Raw genomic sequence first — 23,136 nt, 5'->3', positions numbered from 1 at the left:
CTACCAGTGCACTACTCTTACCTCTTTGACTTTTTATGAATTTGATTTAAATTGTGTTTTTATAATTCCTTTTTCTTTTAAATATGTTTTTTGATGTAGTAATATATTACTTTGAAATTGTACATAGATATATATTTTTATGTTGTATTAATTAATGTGTAAATTTTGATGTTTATAAATTGTAAATTGTGTCGCAATTCAGTGTTTTAATACTGCTATGACATTTAATAAAATATACCTGAAATGATATACCTGAAATGATTACTCGTGATACGCCATGGACCAGATCGCCAACATGCCTTTGGCACTGTGTCTCAAACAAGAGTACCAAAATGCTTTGAAATGATCACCGTATGAACTTCAGAAACTACCCCCGTTTGTTTTTGTTTTTCAAGAGAATACAATGCAACCTTTTTTGTAAAGACAATGCAAAGAACATTTTTGTTTCATTTGCTGATTTTGTGCACTGAACTGCAATGTAATGCACGTGTATATAATTGTAATAATATTGTTCTGTGTGTTTTTCATGTTGTACATGTACTACTTTCTTGTATACTTTTTTAAAAGACCAGTACCAGTAAGATGGCAGGGGCCGTATAATATCTTTCCAGGTTGAGCCATTTTTGAACTAGAAAATGGCAGTGTACTTGCACTGCAAAAACAGCAGAGCAACACTTTTAAGTGTTGCTCTGCTGTTTTTGCAGTGCAAGTGTTTATTAAAATAAACACTTGTTTGTACAGTGAAGGTATATGGGTGTTAATTTATAACATTACAACCCGTAAAAATATGAAGATGTTTATGTTTTTAACATAAGATAGTGTTCGAAAGCACACTTTTAAACTTATGCACTGTTTAATATTTGTTGTTATTGCTGTATTTTGCAAGTATAAATTATGAATTGCTGATAGGAAAAGCAACACATTTTTCCAGAAGCAGTAAGTTTTTGCGTAAAAATATTCATGGTCCACTTTGAATGTTACTAATGTTGATACTTTTGTAGCATTATTTCAGGCTGTAAAAATTGTTACATAACATAAGAATACTTGAATATTAATATTAACCAACGAAGCGCAAAATCCATTCATACATACAAAATGCATAAAGGCTTACAGCCTTACAACACTTATTATCATGGTATGCTTTTGAATGATCCTGGCTGGTAGTACAAAAAAGTGGTTGAATCACCAATTTCACGTGTTAGCTTGCATGGTTATCATGGTTTTGAGCACTCAAATTGTACAGTACTTTTTCCAACTCTTGCGTGCCCACGATACTTGACATCCAAGATAACGCACTACTCTAAACATAACACACGTCCACTATCGCAGAAATGTAACCAAGATCCATTGGGCTAGTTGAAATCCACAGTACCCCTGTAGAAGATTTTAGAAATATCTTCCACAAGGGGAGTATGTTTTTCAAATGTAATTGGTCAGGGTTAATTATTTTGAAACCCAAACTCCCCCTGTATTATGGCTTTACCTATATCTTCCACAACTGGAGTGAGTATTTCAAATGGAAGTTACCCAATTGTCTATTCTGTTCGAAACTCATACTCCCTCTGTGGGAGACTTGAGCTGAATCTTCCACAGGGGGAGCCTGCATTTTAAATAGAATAGCCCATTATGGAAATAAGTATTTGGGCTATCCTTGGTACTCACTGGTATTTAAAATAATCATCTCTCACATTTGCAGTCTCTAACTGGCTTACCATTGTTACCTAGGCCTATATTGCATATATTTTGTGTGCTATTGGTGTGATTTTTATCTGTGAAATGTTTTTATTTTTTATTTTTTAGAGTATTGAATAAACATGAATGAATGAATAATGAAACACAGACATCGTCAAACCCTGAACTGAAATAGGCTATTTTCGTCTAGACATGACCCAGGAACATGACATATATCTATGATTCTATGTAGATTCATGCCTTTAATTTGATATTTATTTATTTAGACCTATTACAATTTTTGTCAGGCTCCCCCATTTATAAAGGTTACAGCTCCCATTTACAATGACAGGAAAGACGGAACCACGGTGTTACAAAATAATGACATAAACATGACATTTTCGTGCAAATATAAGTAACTAAAGAAAATATGAAAAGTAATACCGGTAATTCATATCAAATCTACAAATTGATCTGAATCTTGGTATTTTGACAAATCTGGTTACACTTACATTACAAAATAATGACATGAACATGATATTTTTATACAAATATAAGTAACTAAAGAAAACATGAAAAATAATACCGGTAATTCGTATCAGTTCTACAAATTGATCTGAATCTTGATATTTTGATGAATCTGGTTGAGACGGTGTCCCCATGACTGACCCCAATAACACATTTATTACACTTACATAACAATAATAATAGTATATAACTTACATCGTACAGAACGGGTTCCTCTTCGCCTGACATGGTGCTAGCAAATCAACCCACCACTTTTTTTACCAATCGTGCAATAATAATAAATTATTATTTATATTATCAGATATTGGTGACAGCAGCAACCTGAAGTGGGAGTTCAGACAAGTCGGTTATTTATTTGCCTCAGAATTTCAAGTCATGCTCCGATGACCACCGCTTGTTTGTCAAATTTATGACTTTTGATATTTTTAGCATCAACTTGATCTTCCTATTTTTGTCACGTCAAAGCAGACTGGATCCTGAAGCGTCCTTTACCTCCTCATGTCCCGATCATCAAAATAATATCCATGCAGATATAGATGTATAAATGTGCATCACACTATGATATTCATGTTGTTAAAGGGATCCTACTCCATTCATATACTACTGCAGTTTGCTATTAACGTTTAAAGACAAGTCACAGGCCCCATGCAGATAGTCACCACAGGTGTATTGTTCGTACTCAAGAAGTGCCATTCTGAATTCCACTAAATTCCCATAGCTTGAGCGAATACAATAGAATTATTCATTTGAGTAGACCATAACAATAGAAGAAAAGTCCACCTTAAAAATATTTTACTATTTTTTGTTTGCTAAGACTTATTTTTGCATTGATTATCGGGCGCCCTCAAGGACGATGCCTCAAGGTATAGTATTAGTAAGGATGTTTTGTTTTGATGAGGGCATACCAACACGGCATATAACAGGATTAACCGGAGTTTAACGGGAGTTTAACATAAAATCCTGATGATAAAGTCTTAAAACAATATACTAGTATTTAATACCGGAATAATATCCATCCCCTCCGGATGAAAAAATCTCGTGTTTTTTCCCCTTCAGAGATCAGGTGTTTAAACAATTGAATAGTGTTATTAAACCAGTGGTCTAGTTTTCAAACTGAACTCCTGTGACTTTAAGTAAGTTAATTTAGAAAGTGAGATGAGATGAGATGAGATGAGATGAGATGAGATGAGATGAGATGAGATGAGATGAGATGAGATGAGATGAGATGAGATGAGATGAGATGAGACGAGACGAGACGAGATGAGATGAGATGAGATGAGAAGAGAAGAGAAGAGAAGAGATGAGAAGAGAAGAGAAGAGATGAGATGAGATGAGATGAACTATAATTAAATGAAATGAAACAAAATGAAACGAAGCGAACTGAAAATTTAATAAACTTATGAATGAACAGTTGTGTAGGTTCATACGTGTTGGTAGTAAAGAAGAAAGATTAAAACATTCAACTGCACTCGCCCGGTTATTTTTTGGGAAAATAACCTGGTGAGTGCAGTTGAATGTTTTAATTTTCTACTTCTTATGAAATGAAACATGTGAAATGTAATTCTGAGAGAAGGAAGTATGAAACTGAGATTTAAAATTTGAAGTGAAAAGTGTTTAAACCGAGCGTCGTTTTTAGATAAGCATCAGTTAAAGGACCTTAAAGGGTGTCAGACATGCATAGTTGCATACTCTCACTGAGAGTACACAAAAATATTGGTCGAGCTACGGTTTTAAAACATTAAGTGAGTATAATCAAAAACAATATTTTTATAAACTCGTAGGCGTTTTTTAGCCAATATCTAAATATACATTTTCAGAAAAGGGTTTCATATTATTTGGAAACTTATTCTCCTACACATCACAAACATGACAAATCCAAAATACAATCAACAACGTCGATGGTTTATAAGTTATCACACTTTCAATTTGTACCTAAACGCATCCTAAACACTTATACCCTAAACACCATATTTAGCTTGTGTGTACAAATGTTTAGATATAAAGTATCAACATGCATAATAATCTAAGCACAAGCTAATTATCTAAGCACAAGCTAAACAGTGGTGATTTATAATATACAGGTTGATGTTTATAAATGTGAGAACAGGTAAAGGACGGGCTGATTTTATTTTGGATGTGTAATTATGTGGATGTAGGAAAATATGTTTTAAAATAATTATGAAACCTTTTTCTGAAAGGTACATGTAGCTAATAATAACACTTTAGCTAAATGCCTAACGTGTTTAAAAAGTGTTACAGCTAATACCTTATATCAGCGGTACTATGGTGGATAGCTACACCAGGTAGTTTATCAACACCTCATATCAGAGGTACTATGGTGGATAGCTACACCAGGTAGTTTATCAACACCTCATATCAGAGGTATATACTATGGTGGATAGCTACACCAGGTAGTTTATCAACACCTCATGTCAGAGGTACTGTGGATAGCTACACCAGGTAGTTTATCAACACCTCATATCGGAGGTGCTATGGTGGATAGCTACACCAGGTAGTTTATCAATACCTCATATCAGAGGTACTATGGTGGATAGCTACAACAGGTAGTTTATCAACACCTCATATCAGAGGTACTATGGTGGATAGCTACACCAGGTAGTTTATCAACACCTCATATCAGAGGTACTATGGTGAATAGCTACACCAGGTAGTTTATCAACACCTCATATCAGAGGTACTATGGTGGATAGCTACACCAGGTAGTTTATCAACACCCCATATCGGAGGTACTATTGTGGATAGCTAGACCAGGTAGTTTATCAACACCTCATATCAGAGGTACTATGGTGGATAGCTACACCAGGTAGTTTATCAACACCCCATATCGGAGGTACTATTGTGGATAGCTAGACCAGGTAGTTTATCAACACCTCATATCAGAGGTACAATGGTGGATAGCTACACCAGGTAGTTTATCAACACCTCATATCAGAGGTACTTTGGTGGATAGCTACACCAGGTAGTTTATCAACACCTCATATCAGAGGTACTATGGTGGATAGCTAGACCAGGTAGTTTATCAATACCTCATATCAGAGGTAGTATAGTGGATAGCTAGAAAAGGTAGTTTATCCACACCTCATATCAGAGGTACTATGGTGGATAGTTACACCAGAAAGTTCATCAATACCTCATATCAGAGGTACTATGGTGGATAGCTACATCAGGTAGTTCATCAATACCTCATGTCAGAGGCACTGTGGTGGATAGCCATACCAGATAGTTTATCAACACCTCATATCAGAGGTACTCTTGTGGATAGCTACACCAGGTAGTTTATCAACACCTCATATCAGTGGTACTATGGTGGATAGCTACACCAGGTAGTTTATCAACACCTCATATCATCAGTACTATGGTGGATAGCTACACCAGGTAGTTTATCAATACCTCATATCATCAGTACTATGGTGGATAGCTACACCGGGTAGTTTATCAACACCTCATATCAGAGGTACTATGGTGGATAGCTACACCGGGTAGTTTATCAACACCTCATATCAGTGGTACTCTAGTGGATAGCTACACCAGGTAGTAACACCTCATATCGGAGGCACTATGGTGGATAGCTAGACCAAGTAGTTTATCAACGCCTCATATCAGAGGTACTACGGTGGATAGCTACACCAAGTAGTTTATCAACACCTCATATCAGTGGTACTATGGTGGATAGCGAGACCAGGTAGTTTTCTACACCTCATATCATCAGTACTATGGTGGATAGCTACACCGGGTAGTTTATCAACACCTCATATCGGAGGCACTATGGTGGATAGCTACATCAGTTAGTTTATCAACACCTCATATCAGAGGTATTATGGTGGATAGCTACACCGGGTAGTTTATCAACACCTTATATCAGAGGTATTATGGTGGATAGCTACACCGGGTAGTTTATCAACACCTCATATCAGAGGTACTATAGTGAATAGCTACTCCAGGTAGTTTATCAACACCTCATATCAGAGGTACTATGGTGGATAGCTACACCGGGTAGTTTATCAACACCTCATATAAGAGGCACTATGGTGGATAGCTACACCAGGTAGTTTATCAACACCTCATATCAGAGGTACTATGGTGGATAGCTACACCAGGTATACGGTAGTTTATCAACACCTCATATCAGAGGTACTATAGTGGATAGCTACTCCAGGTAGTTTATCAACACCTCATATCGGAGGCACTATGGTGGATAGCTAGACCAGGTATACGGTAGTTTATCAACACCTCATATGAGAGGTACTATAGTGGATAGCTACTCCAGGTAGTTTATCAACACCTCATATCAGAGGTACTATAGTGGATAGCTACTCCAGGTAGTTTATCAACACCTCATATTAGAGGTATTATGGTGGATAGCTACATCAGGTAGTTTATCGACACCTTATATCAGAGGTACTATGGTGGATAGCTACACCAGGTAGTTTATCAATACCTCATATCAGAGGTATAGTACTATGGTGGATAGCTACATCAGGTAGTTTATCAACACCTCATATCAGAGGTACTATGGTGGATAGCTACACCAGGTAGTTTATCAACACCTCATATTGGAGGTACTATGGTGGATAGCTACACCAGGTAGTTTATCAACACCTCATATCAGAGGTACTATGGTGGATAGCTGCACCGGGTAGTTTATGAACACCTCATATCAGAGGTACTATTGAGGATAGCTCCACCAGGTAGTTTATCAACACCTCATATTGAAGGTACTATGGTGGATAGCTACACCAGGTAGTTTATCAACACCTCATATCAGAGGTACTATGGTGGATAGCTGCACCGGGTAGTTTATCAACACCTCATATCAGAGGTACTATTGAGGATAGCTCCACCAGGTAGTTTATCAATACCTCATATCAGAGGTACTATGGTGGATAGCTACACCAGGTAGTTTATCAACACCTCATATTGGAGGTACTATGGTGGATAGCTACACCAGGTAGTTTATCAACACCTCATATCAGAGGTACTATGGTGGATAGCTACACCAGGTAGTTTATCAACACCTCATATTGGAGGTACTATGGTGGATAGCTACACCAGGTAGTTTATCAACACCTCATATCAGAGGTACTATGGTGGATAGCTACACCAGGTAGTTTATCAACACCTCATATTGGAGGTACTATGGTGGATAGCTACACCAGGTAGTTTATCAACACCTCATATCAGAGGTACTATGGTGGATAGCTACACCAGGTAGTTTATCAACACCTCATATTGGAGGTACTATGGTGGATAGCTACACCAGGTAGTTTATCAACACCTCATATCAGAGGTACTATGGTGGATAGCTACATCAGGTATTTTATCAACACCTCATATCAGAGGTACTATGGTGGATAGCTACACCAGGTATTTAATCAACACCTCATATCAGAGGTACATTGGTGGATAGCTACACCGGGTAGTTTATCAACACCTTATATCAGAGGTACTATGGTGGATAGCTACACCAGGTAGTTTATCAACACCTCATATCAGAGGTACATTGGTGGATAGCTACATCAGGTAGTTCATCAACACCTCATATCAGAGGTACTATGGTGGATAGCTACACCGGGTAGTTTATCAACACTTCATATCAGAGGTACTATGGTGGATAGCTACACCAGGCACCTTATCAACACCTCATATCAGAGGTACTATGGTGGATAGCTACACCGGGTAGTTTATCAACACCTCATATAAGAGGCACTATGGTGGATAGCTACACCAGGTAGTTTATCAACACCTCATATCGGATGCACTATGGTGGATAGCTACACCAGGTAGTTTATCAACACCTCATATCAGAGGTACTATGGTGGATAGCTACACCGGGTAGTTTATCAACACTTCATATCAGAGGTACTGTAGTGGATAGCTACACCAGGTAGTTTATCAATACCTCATATCAGAGGTACTATAGTGAATAGCTACTCCAGGTAGTTTATCAACACCTCATATCAGAGGTACTATAGTGGATAGCTACTCCAGGTAGTTTATCAATACCTCATATCAGAGGTACTATAGTGGATAGCTACTCCAGGTAGTTTATCAACACCTCATATCAGAGGTACATTGGTGGATAGCTACATCAGGTAGTTTATCAACACCTTATATCAGAGGTACGGTACTATGGTGGATAGCTACACCAGGTAGTTTATCAACACCTCATATCAGAGATACATTGGTGGATAGCTACACCGGGTAGTTTATCAACACCTCATATCAGAGGTACTATTTTGGATAGCTACACCAGGTAGTTTATCAATACCTCATATCAGAGGTACTATAGTGGATAGCTACTCCAGGTAGTTTATCAACACCTCATATCAGATACTCTAGTAGATAGCTACACCAGGTAGTTCATCAACACCTCATATCAGAGGTGGTGGATAGCTACATCGGGTAGTTTATCAACACCTCATATCGGAGGTACTATGGTGGATATCTACACCATCTAGTTTTTTTCAACACTGCATATCAAAGGTACTCCGGTGGATAGCTAAACCGGGTAGTTTATCACCCGGGTTTATTAACAGTTACTATGGTAGATAGCTACATTAAAATCTCGTCAATCTCTATAATCTGGATGCTTTAACATTAGAGTTTTAAAACTCGAATGATGACAATTTTCATCATCAAAACACTGGACCAGTAATACAATCCCCGTGTGTCCGCATTTTGTTTTTGTCATTATGTTTCATGAACCGTGATGTTGATCTGCAGCCCATCCCACCAGAAAAATCAGTGATCACTGTACAATGATAATATTTCCGAGTGATGACCGCCATCGTTCATTAACTATAACTGTGTCATGACACAACGACACAAATATTTTGCGTGACCCCAGCCATGCAATAGTTCAACTACAAAAAGCCATTAAGGGTACTAAACTTGTTGGTATACGGCACGTACTTTATAAGCGGTTTTATGAACTCATTTGGAACGTTGAACTGACGAGGGTTAGGAACGTAATATTATTTTGGAGCGGAAATCAGGGGGTTGGGAAACTGATTCCATCTAAAACTTTGGTCGATCCTTCATATAATTATTTCGTGTAAGCTAATCCTAACCCTAACCCTAACCCTAACCCTAACCCTAACCCTAACCCTAACCCTAACCCTAACCCTAATCCTAACCCTAACCCTAATCCTAACCCTAACCCTAACCCTATAACCCTAACCCTAACCCTAACCCTAATTTCGTGTAAAATTACATGAAGGAATAACCAAAACTTTGTTATACAAATGGAGCATGTGCTTAAAGAACTAACATAATGATATCTGGAGCTACTAAGTGTCACTCTGAAAGTTTCCACAAACCTTAGAAGCTTTGAAGGAACTTCGGACTTGGTGGCAGTAATGCGGGATGACAGCTTGAGGAACCGACTATTCTAAACTGGGGTCCTATATGAGGTGCCAGAGGGGAGTGAACTGATGGGTCTTGACCGTCTCTGAAATTCAATTTGATTAATCTACATGATCTATACATTACAAAACAGTGATTGTTTAAGTTGGATTTATGCCCATACTATTGCATATTTACTCACCACTTTTATTCGATGTTTTGTACTTCACATATTTGTAGACCAAAACCTAAAATTTAACCTGAATATCATGATTCATTTTCAAGTTAAAAAATAAATTAAAAATACTCCCACGCGGCAACAGTAATAAAAGTGCATGATCGCGTCAGACACGGTCTGCCCAAGTTCAATTCGATTTTACACGCTGTGTGACCCAGAACACAAAGCATGAGTGACTAATAGACGCATTGTGACTAACCGGTGAACTTGAAAGTTGCAATTCTATAGGTACCAAATTCATACCAATCTACCTTTATGAAAAGATAGCACAGGGTCATGATATGAATAAAGGTATCTATATTTCAATGTTGCCATAATTTTAGGTGTAGTCACTGAGCGATTTGGGCTATTTTAACGGTATTTTGCAAGACCTTTTTGGAACGTTTTATCGCGTGAAACCAGTATCGAAGTTTATAATTGTATTACCTTTATGTCATGCGGACGACATAATTGAGAGAAGACTCGGTTCAACTAAATTATTGCATTTATTAAAGTTACAAGTTTACGGTGCGGCCTTGAAGTTGAAGATCACTTAATGAAATGCTCGGTTGGACCGTTACAATCTAGCAACACCGTTTCGTGGGGCGTATAGAGAATACACTAACAATCCCTTCAGCAACTGGTGGCATACGATTGGATTTTTTGAGCCGGACATTGTGGTAATTGGCCCACAATCAACTCGATTTACGAATGACAATTTAAGGATTTAAACGGAATATACAGGACACTTGTTGCTCTCGTCTAAAATGTCGGAAACAGAGGTAAGAAATTTTGAAATATAAAACTAAATATAAACCTGATAATACTAGGCCTATGTAGTCTGCTTAAAAAACTAATAAGTCGTATTTGTCTAACGTATTAAGCTGCATGCTTATCATGCCTTTCAGCAACTTAATACACTAACAAGTTCCAGGTGATTGGTTTTAGATACGGACTTAAATACTGAATGATTAAAAAAGGGGGCCTTTTTGGAAATTATTTTATATTTATAAAACTGCTTAACTGCTGACATATACTTTCAATGGGCAAGGTTTCTAGATAAAAGTTTAAATGACACTAAAAGCGCATGCCAAGATTGAGTGATTCAAATGTTTTAAACCAAATCAAAACAGTTTTATTTCTAAATCATATAATTCAAACGAATGAGGAAGTAAAAAACAGGCGAAATGCCCTAAAAACGTCAGCGCCTTGATTAGGCCTACATGATACAAAAAAGAAAGTTCTATGGGTTCCATATACATAGACTTCACGGAGGTGCTAGAAAATTTCAAGAACGCCAAAATGGTTCTTTCTGACCTGTTAGTTAAGATTTACTGAACAGCTTACATGGCTTAAGAACCTCGTTATGCAATAACATTGAGGGCTTCAAGCCAGAACTTAATTTTTGTTATGTTTGGAGTAGTGTGATTTGCTCTACCATTAGCATGCATGAAATTGGACATTTTTATAGTCACTGTGACATAGGTATACGTTTCTAACTTTTCAGGAAGAAAATCTTCTACTTGAATCATCAATTTTGACATAGTCTGTTTTGGTTCTAAGCCCTCGGTGTGCAATAATGCAAAGTCATAAAACATTAACGATCAGACGAGAAAAGACATAGAATTATTTAAGTTTCATATATAGCATGAGATTAACTTTTTCTTAAGCACTTGAGTGTTTTATTATATGTTCAAGAGAATTCCTTTGTAGTTAACCTGTATTTTCTGACTAAACCCACGATGAGATTTTTTTTAATCGTCGGTGATATCTATGGAAGAATATTATTTCTGCAATTTGAAATTGCAATATTCATGTGGGGCATATATTATTGGTTTTATTAATACTATAGTAATGTATGCCTATAAGACTGGTATATGCATAAATGTTAAAAACTGTTTAATATGTACAACAACATCCAAAATTTAGATTTAAAAAGACAAAACAACCGACGTTTCGGGAGCATAAACATCCCTTCTACAAGGTAAAAACAGGTAGCACTAGTAGCACTGCATAAGATTCTTGTGCAGTGCTACTAGTTTTTATGCTCCCGAAACGTCGGTTGTTTTGTCTTTTTTAAACCTAAATTTTGGATGTTGTTGTACATATTAAACAGTTTTTAACATTTATTTTCCTTGGTTATGTACACTACTTGAATGTTTTTAGATCCATTCAAAATTCCCTGCTGGTCAGTTGATACTGATTTAGTTTGCTTTTTTGCTGGTATATGCATAGTTCCACTGACCTTCAATGGGTTATTGTTCTTAAAAATAAAACAAATAACGTTTGTTTCTTGCTGCATGGGTTTCACTATAACCGACTCAATTATTGTTTGTGTTTTACTTTTGGGTCAACACGATCTATAGTATTGTGCATCAAATCTAAAATGGGCTATATTCCTACGAACTCTTTGTCCATGCAGTCAGATTGTTGGAAATCCAGACTTTTAAAGGGTCCAAAGGCGAAAACATCGAGCAGAAAAATAGTTCAAATCGGAAGTTTTCAATTTCAGCTCATTTTGAACAATGTGATTTTCATTCAAATAAATGCATTCCTAATTTTTTTTCCATTAACATGGCGACTGGAATTCCAGTAGTTTAAAAGCAAACGTAGAAATCTAGACATTTCGTGGATTGAAAAGTTACTCCTCTACAATCAGTTTTCATTGTTAATGGATGAGGCTGACACACCAAAATTCAACATAAGATCCAAATAATTTGTAGATTAATTGTTTAAAGGAGTATTTCGTGATCCTAGCATCCTCTTTTATGATATTGTTTAGTATATATCAACGAAAAAAGCTTATTCCCAAAATTTCAGTTGATTCTGATTTTGCGTTTGCGAGTTATGCATGATTATGTGTATTACACTGCTCCATATGCCACTGTTGTAATTTCGTTCTGGTGCACCAGAACGAAATTCAAATTTGGCGATATTTTTGCTAAACGAATTGATCTGCAAGAATTTTTTGTACATAACCATTATATAGCCAGAGATTTCCAGTGGTATAAAAATCTCAACTTTTTTTGAGAAAAGTAGGAGGATGAGTCTGCATGGTCTGTCTACCGTCTGTGGATTACAAAATGCCCTTTAAGTCAAAAACTATATATTATGAACATTTTGAGCGTATCTATAAATATTGCATTTGGAAGAGGCATTCTTTTCAATAAACATCAAGATATGAATGGGTACCAATCATTTTGATACAGCCTGTATTTATTTTCTGGAATAGCCCAATATCAATGGTACTTCAATTAGTGAATGTTCTAACTTAGTAAGAAAAATATTCCGAAAAGAAATTATACCTTTGCATTAAAATGTCGGGGTTTGGATCTCAAAACCCAGGGCCGGATTTACCTTTTTGGGGGCCCTGGGCCAGGCCTAAATTTGGAGGCCCCAAACTCACCGTGAGGTGATGTCGATGCTCGAAATTTCGAGCCTGATGCGAAGTGCGTAGCACGACACCTGCCCTTCAAGAAATAAACTTGTTATTTGTTTTGCCTTCATACCTTTCGTTCTAATGTACCACTGTCAAATTTGCTCAATACCTGAACAGACAACTTCTTTTGGGTCTAAACTTGGTCAGTTCATGTTCATAGCCTTGATTTCCGCCAGCTTTTGTTATAAATCTGGTTATTTACTTGTTAGCCCCGAGCAAGGGCAGTAGGCCTACATGTATACACTAATAGCTTTTTACCTTTCTATTGATATCTATACTGCTTGTATATTTTCCTATCGCCTGTTTTCTTTATACGTGATCAGTGTTCTCACAAAAGTAAGTTGGTATATCTGGGTCATTTTAAAACTTGATGCATTAATAAAACTAAATTAAATTGAATATTATACTTGCATACACGCTGTATTTTTGTAGGTTATAAATTCAGTAACAGGGAGAAGGTATTTAAGGTCGTGCATCAACATTGCTTTTAAGTTCTGTGGAGTTCGGACCAGAGACTCACGTTACAAACTTACAAGTTTGTTTGTTTTTAACTATGGAAAAGTTTAATTATTGGTGCTGAAACAGGCTGATTTTGCAGAATTTTTGTGGTTCATGTTATTAGTTAAACACGTATAGCCATAAAAATATTAGCGACAATTGTTTCGATGTTTTTACCAAAGCGTTTTAACCTTCATATCGACTTGCTGGGTATAAGGTAGGTCTACCGTAAAACCTCGTCTACAAGCATAGGCCTAGTGTTTTTGATGAAAGCTAAATTAATACGATACATGCGTAAATACATGTATGTCAATACAATATATTGGTCTTAGAATAATACTTGTTTGTATATGCTTGGATCTGTAATTTATTTGCTCAAATTCCATAATGGCGCATGGATTAATTTAGTTTTCATCAGAAGCACTCTATATGCTTTCATGTTTATATGTCATAAATAATAATTATAAAGAATGAAGAGTAAATGAGCCTAAAATTGAAATTAACATTTAACACGTTAAATACGTTAATTAATACAGTATTGCTTAGCCGTTTATGATGACTGATTAGAAACATACTGTATACTTTCCCCGGTTTCCTTCAAATCTTGACTATATTACGTAATATTACTCTTGGCTCTAGGGGTGAGTTCGTGTACATTAAGTTACTCTTTCAAATAGTTACCTTGCATTTCAATGATAGAAAAAGTTTGGGTAAGATATTCAGATCAAGTACATTGTCAAAATGGCGACTAAAATGGCCACCATGCACAAAAGAGTTAGACCGGGTCTAAAGTTAGACCTGGTCTAAGTGGAATTTAGTTTCGTCAGGAATGGTCCTTTATTCCTTCCTAGAGTAGATTCGAAAGGTTTAAATGTAAAGTTCAAAAATAATACAAAATAACTTAAGCAAATGTAAAGGAAACTGTCCTTTCTCCTTGGACTAAATTCCACTTCGACCAATTCTAACTTTAGACTCGGCCTAACTCGTTTGTGCATACGGACCATAGGGTTTATTCAGTAAAATACACTATAGCAATAAACAAGTGTCAATGGAATGATATGATATAGAGTATGTTTAAACCAGGCTATCACAATTCCCCCTGAAATTACAATATTCCAGCTTATATAGTACACGACTTCATGATCTATGTTATCAAAAGCTTCCGAAAAATCGAAAAATATTCCAATTGAATGTCCACTCTTCTCGTTAGCATTACAGTATTTGTATATAGGTATTTTTTTATGTTCTTTTTTATTATTATTATTTCTATAAAGAGGTAATTTTTCACAAAAACATGTTAAATCAGAATAGTACCGGTTGGTAAATAAAAATCGTGGTCGGTAAATTTAGAAAACACGTACAGTACCAGTGTATTTAGACATCGCCGTAGGCTACGGTATATCATGAAATATATAGCCCACCTACCCATAACATACTCTGATTACTACATTTATACATATAACTCCGATTTGTATTAATTTGTGTTTAATTGATCTTCCACCACACCTGATCTTCTCTGTCGCTGTACTCCCTCCGTATACTAGCTCCCCAAGATTTTTATTCGGGATTTCTCTATCAATAAACTGGTATATCCCAAAATCAGAATTATAATTATGCAAAGATATGTTTCATTCGATGTTACTTTCACTGTTACAAATAATAAACCTTCTATGACCATTTATTGAATGCTTCACTTGTGATAAACATCTGTATAATTTCGAGTTCAACTGAATGCATTCATCATGATTAATAACATATTTTTCTTTATCAAAAATTGACTATGGCGTAGTCTAAACCAGTGTATTATGCTTGAGTCATCTTTATAAATTGAGACTACTTTGGCAAACGTCTCAATTTGGACAAGATACCAGATGATAAAAAAAATGATTTAACTTTTTGGTAGAAGTCTCACAAAATGCTTTTTAACTATAAAGTTTGACGGAATTCTACGGTATTTAGTCAAAAAATATTTTGTCATCATGTTGTATTTTAAAGGTATGGTTTTGGTCCATTGTTTATGAAAAAGAGATTGTTCAGTTCAGTAATTATTTGGTTATTTCCCGACTTAAATTGCACTGATGCGTCATGTTTTTGTCCGCTTTCTGGTACAAATAATGATGTTAATAATAATTGTTTCACAAGTTCAATGCATAATATCACGTAAGCATTATTTGATATATTAGTTCCAGTACTTGCGTTTTGGCATAGAAATAAAGGAAATACAGTGTCCTTTATGAATAAATATAAATGTTTACCAGATTGGAAAAACCTGAAAATAATTGGTGAGGCGCATATTATCAAAGTAATTTAACTTATTCCTTTTATAAGTTTAATGTATCGGCAAAATTCCCAGGCAAAAGTTTGCCCCTATGTCGAGTTATAGAGATTTGCACAACTATTGTTAACAATATAAATTACTCTCTTCAAGAAACCTACTGTTGGTGCCAAACCTGAAATTGTGGAAACTTTTGGACCTCTCTACTACTTTATAGTTGGTGTACAAAAGTATACATATTTCTTTTTAATTTTCAAAAACTAGATACGAAGATATAAAAATATGGTGGAAATGTGAGTGAAAATCGTGTTGTTGTTTTTTTTCTCAACCATTTTGGTGAATAAATATTTCTTAAAGTTGATGAACTTCAAAAAAATAAAATATGCGTTTCTATTTTTTACGTTGCCCACAAAATATGTGGGTCAAAATCAAGCTTTCTTATAATTTTCTCTAAACATGAACATTTTATACATAATCTGACGTCACAGTTGGATTCGTCAAAATTTTGCCATTCTCTATGTAGGTCTATACTTGTATTATTTTCAATTTAGCGGCAAAGATGTCCGAACGTTCCAATATTCCAGGGTTAACACCGACCTTAAATCAGCCATGGTGACTGAGGAAGGAAAGAAAGGAGGAAGGAAGGAAAGAAACAAGGAAGGAAAGAAGGAAGGGAAGAAGGAAGAAAGAAAGAAAGGAAGAAAGAAGGAAAGAAAGAAAGGAGGAAAGAAAGAAAGAAAGAAAGAAAGAAAGAAAGAAAGAAAGAAAGAAAGAAAGAAAGAAAGAAAGAAAGAAAGAAAGAAAAAAAGAAAGGGAAAGAAAGAAAGAAAAAAAAAGAAAAAAAAAAAAAAAAAAACTAAAAAAAGAAAGAAAAAAAAAAAAAAAGAAAGAAAGAAAGAAAAAAAGAAAGAAAGAAAGAAAGAAAGAAAGAAAGGAGGAAAGAAAGAAAGAAAGAAAGAAAGAAAGGAAGGAAGGAAGGAAAGAAGGAAGGAAGGAAGGGAAGGAAAGAAGGAAGGAAGGAAGGAAGGAAAGAAGGAAGAAGAAAATTAAATCAATAAATAAGAAAACAAACAGACTAAGCGTAACGCTGTGAGTTCATGTGTTTCAAAAATCCAACACGTTTATTTTCTGGTTCCATGATCTCCATGCAAGTTCACTTTGGGGCACGCTGTCATTACATTCAAAATAATCAAATCCATAGATATTGAAAGTTGTAAGACGGATATATTCTTTTGTAATGAAAATTATGTGGGTGAAAACCCAACCTTCAAAAGTTATTGATATTACGCAGTCACTGAGATAAAAAAAAAAAAAAAAAAAAGGGTCACTAGTTTAAAGTTAGCAGCGTGTATAGTTTAAAGTTGTTATTATTATAGTAGTTTTATTTACCCACCCATGCAACCAACGGATGGTTCTTTTCCCCCAATTTCTACTTCTGTAAATAATACAGTTCTGCTACATTTCCCTAGATTCTTTTTCGAACTTTGACAAAGAGCACAAATACCGCAATAGTACATGCTCAATGAGCATTGCTCACCACAAGAGTCTATGTTATGACCAACTAGGGGGAAAAGTCATACAAAAACAAAGGTCATAATTTAGTTGTCTTGCTCGATTGCCTTTTTAAATAATTATTTTTAATTGTTTTTTTGGCCTAATTTTTTCTACAACACACACATTTTTGTTGTACCTCCCACATTTTTGTCAATTCTGACCAAAGTTGGTCATCGGCATCACTGCCCATGAACACAAATGCGATATGGCTAGTGTAGCGTAAAGGTCACATAAAGGTCATAATTGTTCTAAAATCTTCATGTTTGTTTGTTTGCCTTTTAATATTTCTACAAATGATTTCAATTCAAAAGATAAATAAACTTGAACTTAACTTTTTTACCAACTTGCCCGGTCCCTGGATCATTAAAGTCCGACAGTTAGTGGCTAGCGCTAGGTCTAGAGTTTAGTGGTTAGGGTTATGATTAGGGTAGGCCTCCTAGCGACGTTTCCGACGTAGCGATCTTTAGGACTAGCAAACTTAAAAAAACCTAAGACTATAGCGGATGTCTACAATGCATGAAAGGCACTCCATCAAAACTGGGACGTGACAAATCGCAACAACATTGACAAATGACTTGTAATGGTTATTTATGGAATCACGGGCTATTGATTGAAAATTGAAATTTAGATCAAAATCTCATTTGAACTTGCATGTCATTGTAGGGCCAGTCATTAAATATAATGTTCCCTTATCTGCTGCGGCAATTCATCGGAAATGGAAACAATTTAATACATGCAATCCAACAAAGCGGGCTAAGTGGGAGGTGGGGTTCCTTGCTATAGCCTTCAACATGATAGGTCTAAAGTTTTGAGATATTTTCTCAAAATTTCAACAGATATCTCTAGAAACACCGAACCAATACTGGGCTTGTTTGTACTCATTTTAATGCATTTTTCATGCTGATTCTGAATATGGTTATGAAAATGTTTAATTCTGGAATTTTTTAACTTTTCAAGAAAATTTGGATTTTGTAGTCGACATCCGTGTGGAGAGAGTTAAATTGTCACTTCAATATCGTCGCTGTTCTGCTAAAACCTCGTACTCCAATAGCTGCTAGGTGTTAAATATGTGCAATATGATATGTTGTATTGTACATATTTAACACATAGCAGCTATTGGAGTTATGAGGTTTTGCCAGAACAGCGACTATACATATGAACCAAAATGACCTCAACTCCAATAGCAAGGTTCAATAATACCCATTCAACAAACATATCTCAAAATTTGACATCAAGTTGCGGAGTTTGAGTTTTTGTACCAAACACACTCAAAGGTCAATCTATGAATGTGCAAACCTATTGAGATTAAAGAACTTTGCACTGACAGACGAGTATGTCTAGATTCAAGTGCATTTTCAATGATTGGAAAGGTCAGCTATTCAGATTAGGGTGTTTATGTGTATTGAAATCGTACAGCATAGGGGAGAGCGGGGAGTGTTCGCCCTATATTTTTCTGACCAGCCTAGCGATGTCAATTTTAAGGTTAGGGATGACCTGATTAGCCCATGTGAAAGCCCTATGTCTTAGCTATCTACGGCCACAATCCCAGAACTATAAGCCTTATAATAACAACAGGATAGAGCAAACAAAAAAGTTTTGCAAAGTGGCGAACTTGCCCCATATTGGGGCAGGTTCGCCCATATGGTGGGGTAAGTTCACCCTAATCACAAAAAAAGGTTTAAACAGTGCATAACAATAGCATATTAAATTCAAACATTTAGCAAGAGTATACAGGGCATTCATTCTCTTCTGGGGAGTCACTAAATTTGTTGCAGGGGTCGGGTCAGGGTAAAATGTAGGGGTCCAAAGTGACCTTAAACGTATCATGCTTACAATTTCGGGGAGATTATGGATTAGGACATTAACGGTGGTATGAGTAATACTGATACCACATAACTTTAAAAGACATGCTTTTCAGTAGTTTTGCCTTGTTTAATGGTATAATTATAAATTATTTGCATAATACGCTGATGGGGCAGGTCCGCCCTCCAGTTTGGGGTAAGTCCGCCCGGGAAAGATATAGGGCGAACATGCCCCATCCTCAAAAGGGCGAACGTGCCCCTTGTGCACATTTTTGTATTTTCTTCAGGGTATGCAACATTCAAATCGAATAAGGAGTTTATAACTGCATTAAATCTTTGACAAATCCCATATGTTCCCAATACAGATTTCCATTAAAACCATCTGTATTTATGTATCAATGATAATACAATATTATTAATGCAAGAAAAAATTACGTTTTGGTGTAATTTTTTGTTTTGGCTGTAGTTCGATGAACACGTCCCTATATGTCATGTAGCTAATATGAGAAGTTTATAATGACCTATGTCACCTAATTTTGCCATCACCAAATTCCACGATATCCGCAGTGCTGAGAAACAAGGGGTGGGCGAACCTGCCCCTAGGGCGAACACTCCCCGCTCTCCCCTATCCTACGGCGCCTAGTTGTAGATAGTAAAAATGTAATTGAAATAATTATTCAGATTATCACTGCACTTAACTTCAACGTTTTCTGGTTTTTATTTAAAATGTACAGATTTGGATCTAATACGATAAACGTTCTGTTTATTTGAATGACGAAGATATTGGCACCAATATCCCAGCAAACACAAAAACGTTTCAAAAACATTTTAAATAAGTTATATTTTGGCTTTTGGTTTAGGTAAAAACGTTTTAATAACATTAAAATGCCGGGTTATATAAAGGTCATGGTAACGTTTTAAAACCTTTTGTATGAAAACACACTAAAACAATATTTTTAAATGTTTTCAAAAAAAATGTTATTGTAAACTATTTTTGCAAACATTTTTTCCAAATATTGTGTCAATAGGCCTACTTAAATAACATTATGTTAAAATATTTGAACCCAGCAAACACAGAAATATTCTTAAAATGTTTTTTCAAAACCTTTAATAACATTTAAATGTCGGGTTATATAAAGGTCATGAAAACGTTTTTAAAACGTTATTGAAAATATTTTGGGCAAACATTTTTCGCAAAATATTTTTTCAACCCCAAAATAATATTCTGTTTAGAATGTTTTGTATCAAGTTTTCAAGAATGTTTTTGGAATGTTATTAAAACGATTTTATACCCTTTATACAACCCGACATTTAAACGTTTTCTGTAAAACATTTTTGTTTGCTGAGCAGTAGATTATCAACAAATGTTTTTTAAGGTTATGAAAACGTTTTATACTCTTAATATACCCTTTATATAACCCGACATTTAAACGTTTTCTGACAACCTTTTATAACCGTTTGCGAATGATGTCGAAAACGTTTTGTGTTTGCTGGGATGATAAACAAACAGACCGATTATTTATAGAAAGTTTAAAACCCATTATGCGTATTTCATAACCGCCTCATTTGGCCTCGTTGGCTCACATCGCTTTACTTTTATTTATAGCCGCCTCATTTGGTCTTGTTGGCTCACTTCTTTTTACTTTTATTTATAGCCGCCTCATTTGGTCTCGTTGGCTCACATCGTTTTACTTTTATTTATAGCCGCCTCATTTGGTCTTTTTGGCTCACTTCTTTTTACTTTTATTTATAGCCGCCTCATTTGGTCTTGTTGACTCACTTCTTTTTACTCATTATGCAGTTACTGTCCGTTTTTCCTATTCAGTGCACACACAGCGCTCCAATTGATGATTGACCTTTAGCTCACTCACTGTACTGTAGGTATAAGGAATAGACTAGTTAGTGGGCTGGAGGGAAAACCCTTCAACCAATAATAGCCATAGAGGCTCACATGTGAATTATAATGTTCATCCTTAACATACTACAATTTGAAGTAAAAAATGTCACGGGACAGCTGTTGTCGAGCTGTTTTTCCGAAGAGAGTCTTCCAAAATTTCATAACAGTCGGACGTGTAATTTTAATGGCAAATTGCGCTCAACAGCTGACTCGAGATAGCTCCAACTTCGAGCGAGCACCATCGTGTGATCGGTTTGATCAATTTTCGCCATAGAAGCTGTAAAAAAAATCAATTCTTTCCCTCTATGATCATCTAAAAATGATTAAAATGCAATTTTGGGAAGATTGTTGTCGAGCCCTCACAAATATGGAGTTCTGACTGCCCGATAAGGAGCTAAAAAATGGAAAAACTTTTTCCAAACCGTGTTAAGTCTAAAACGACATGTTTCTCATTTACTTGTGTGATACGATCACAATAAATGTGACAAGTTTGACATGAGTTGTACCATCAACATGGCTGGATACCAATATGCAGACTTTTGTTCTCATTTCGGAAACAAAGGCTACGCTCAGTATTGTAAATGTGCGTTTGCTTTGTAATGGTGCATCCAACTGAAATTATAATACCTATTTCATCACAGCACATTGCGATATCGCACAGGTAAATCAGACACATATGTTTATGGATTTAATTAGGGATATGAGACACATCCCTGATTTAACATAGTTGAGCTGTTTTGAATGAGGTTTATCTTGGTATAATGGGGTTTAAGTCCTGCAAAGGTCGTGGTGAATTCTGCTGTAGACATGACTGCATAATGTTTTATTTATATCCGCGGTAAGCCGCCTCACTTGATCTCGTTGGCTCATATCTTGTTACTTCTACATTTCTTTTTACACCGCCAATTCGAATTCGAAATTTATTTGCATGATCGCAGTCCCAGTGTTTCTAATATCAATCATTTTGTTTGCTACAGGATTTGACGGAATTTGCAAATGGGGGTGAAGATCCACCAGCATATATGTTAGATGATATAGACGATGGGATGGATGAAGAAAACGCACACGTTAATGCAGTAAGTATTTTAACCAGCTGTTGTCAAGGGAAAAGTTGGGAGGATAAAACAAGAAATGTCTTTTAAAATCACATCGCAATTAATAGGGCCAAATCATTACGTTTCACTGCCTGAAGAGAATTGTTCAAAAATTGACTTCCCTCCTTAGAATCTGTCAATGAATTGACCAGATCACCAGGCTGTCATTATAGCTAGAGGCAGTATAAAACACACATGGGTCAATGAGATACATAAAAATGACCTTGTATGGTATTTATCCCGCACTATAAGAGTTATTAACCGTCGATTTGGTTGAAAAAGGAGGTGAGACATGATCAATTCTGTTCAGGCAGTGAAACCTAATGATATTTTGGCCCTAAAAATGACATCGCGATATTCCCTAGAAATGACATCGCATATGGGCCCAAATATCAGGGGGCAGATTTAGGGGGCGCAGCCGGCGCGCGCCCCCTCTATTTTTTGCCTAGCAAAGGGCGCCGGCCCAACTTAAAATACAAAAAATGAAAGAAATTTAAAAAATGAACAAATTCGGCCATGAGCAGCAAACAATGGGCCAAAACCGTTGAGTTTTCGAGGGGGTAACCCCCTTAACACCATTTTTTCGTCGTTGACCAAAAGGCGCCCCCTCTATCAAAAATTCCTGGATCCGCCCCTGAATATATCTCGGTGTTAATCCTCTTGGCCCTGGGATTTTGGCCCGGTACTAGTGGCATAATATACATATTTAATAGAGGACAAAAAGTTTCTTTTAGGAGTCTTCTCGCTGATCTGCACCTAAAATGACTATACTGGGAACCTTGGCGCTCGATGCGTG

General features: G+C 36.0%; 1 protein-coding gene across 3 annotated transcripts in view; it reads left to right on the top strand.

Moving 5' to 3' along the window:
- The first annotated feature begins 10,398 nt into the window (after positions 1 to 10,398).
- Positions 10,399 to 23,136, top strand: part of LOC140162942 (uncharacterized) — a 179,397-nt gene continuing 166,659 nt past the window's right edge. For all 3 annotated transcript variants that reach the window (XM_072186259.1, XM_072186258.1, XM_072186256.1), the window contains exons 1-2: positions 10,399 to 10,563; positions 22,224 to 22,322. In XM_072186259.1, the coding sequence (XP_072042360.1) occupies positions 10,549 to 10,563; positions 22,224 to 22,322 (114 nt within the window). In that variant the 5' untranslated portion in view covers positions 10,399 to 10,548. The remainder of the gene's footprint in view (positions 10,564 to 22,223; positions 22,323 to 23,136) is intronic.

Source organism: Amphiura filiformis, chromosome 10, assembly GCF_039555335.1.
Source record: "Amphiura filiformis chromosome 10, Afil_fr2py, whole genome shotgun sequence".
NCBI lineage: Eukaryota > Metazoa > Echinodermata > Ophiuroidea > Amphilepidida > Amphiuridae > Amphiura > Amphiura filiformis.
The sequence above is the reverse complement of the archived record's forward strand: the minus strand, read 5'-3'. Positions and strand labels throughout refer to the sequence as shown.